The following is a 919-nucleotide window of genomic DNA, read 5'->3' as shown; positions in this document are numbered from 1 at the left end:
CTCTATGGGGGCTCTATGGGGCAGCTATGGGGTCTCTATGGGTCTCTATGGGGTCTCTATGGGTCTCTATGGGGTCTCTATGGGTCTCTATGGGTCTCTATGGGGTCTCTATGGGTCTCTATGGGGCAGCTATGGGTCAGACGTACCTGGCACTTGAATGGCCGCTCAGTGGAGTGCACCTGGCGCACGTGGCTGTTGAGATGATCCGGCCTTTAAGGGGGGGGGGGGGAGAGAAATTGGGTTAAAAAAGGCAAAAATTGGGTAAAGTGGGGCAGGAATTGGGGGGTCATAGAGAATAAAGGGGGTTATGGGGCACAAATGACCTGAAATGGGGCCAAAAAGGGCAGATTTGGGGCCAAAAAGGGCAGATTTGGGGCCAAAATGGGGCTAAAAAGGGGTTATGAGGAAAAAATGACCTGAAATGGGGTAAAAAAGGGCAGATTTGGGGCAAAAAAGAGACTTAATGGGGGTTATGGGGCAGAAATGACCTGAAATGGGGCATAAAATGGCAGATTTGGGGCAAAAAAGGGCAGATTTGGGGCCAAAATGGGGGTTAACAGGGGGTTATGGGGCAGAAATGACCTGAAATGGGGCAAAAAGGGGCAGATTTGGGGCAAAAAAGGGCAGATTTAGGGCCAAATGGGGTTCAAAAGGGGGAAATGGGGCAGAAATGACCTGAAATGGGGTAAAAAAGGGCAGATTTGGGGCAAAAATGGGCATTTTTGGGGCCAAAATGGGGCTAAAAAGGGGGTTTGGGGGCAGAAATGATCCAAATTGGGGCAAAAAAGGGCAGATTTGGGGCCAAAATGGGGCTCAAAAGGGGGTTATGGGGTAGAAATGACCTGAAATGGGGCAAAAAAGGGCAGATTTGGGGCCAAAATGGGGCTAAAAAGGGGGATATGGGGCAGAAATGACCTGA

General features: G+C 50.2%; 1 protein-coding gene across 1 annotated transcript in view; it reads right to left on the bottom strand.

The window, feature by feature from the left end:
• The window catches only part of LOC107307295 (myc-associated zinc finger protein-like), a 15,921-nt gene that overhangs the window by 11,847 nt on the left and 3,155 nt on the right, over positions 1-919 (bottom strand). Inside the window, exon 3 of the mRNA XM_032441754.1 lies at positions 147-210. Coding sequence (XP_032297645.1) covers positions 147-210 — 64 coding nt within the window. The remainder of the gene's footprint in view (positions 1-146; positions 211-919) is intronic.

The sequence above is a fragment of the Coturnix japonica genome, unplaced genomic scaffold (assembly GCF_001577835.2).
Source record: "Coturnix japonica isolate 7356 unplaced genomic scaffold, Coturnix japonica 2.1 chrUnrandom535, whole genome shotgun sequence".
NCBI lineage: Eukaryota > Metazoa > Chordata > Aves > Galliformes > Phasianidae > Coturnix > Coturnix japonica.
The sequence above is the reverse complement of the archived record's forward strand: the minus strand, read 5'-3'. Positions and strand labels throughout refer to the sequence as shown.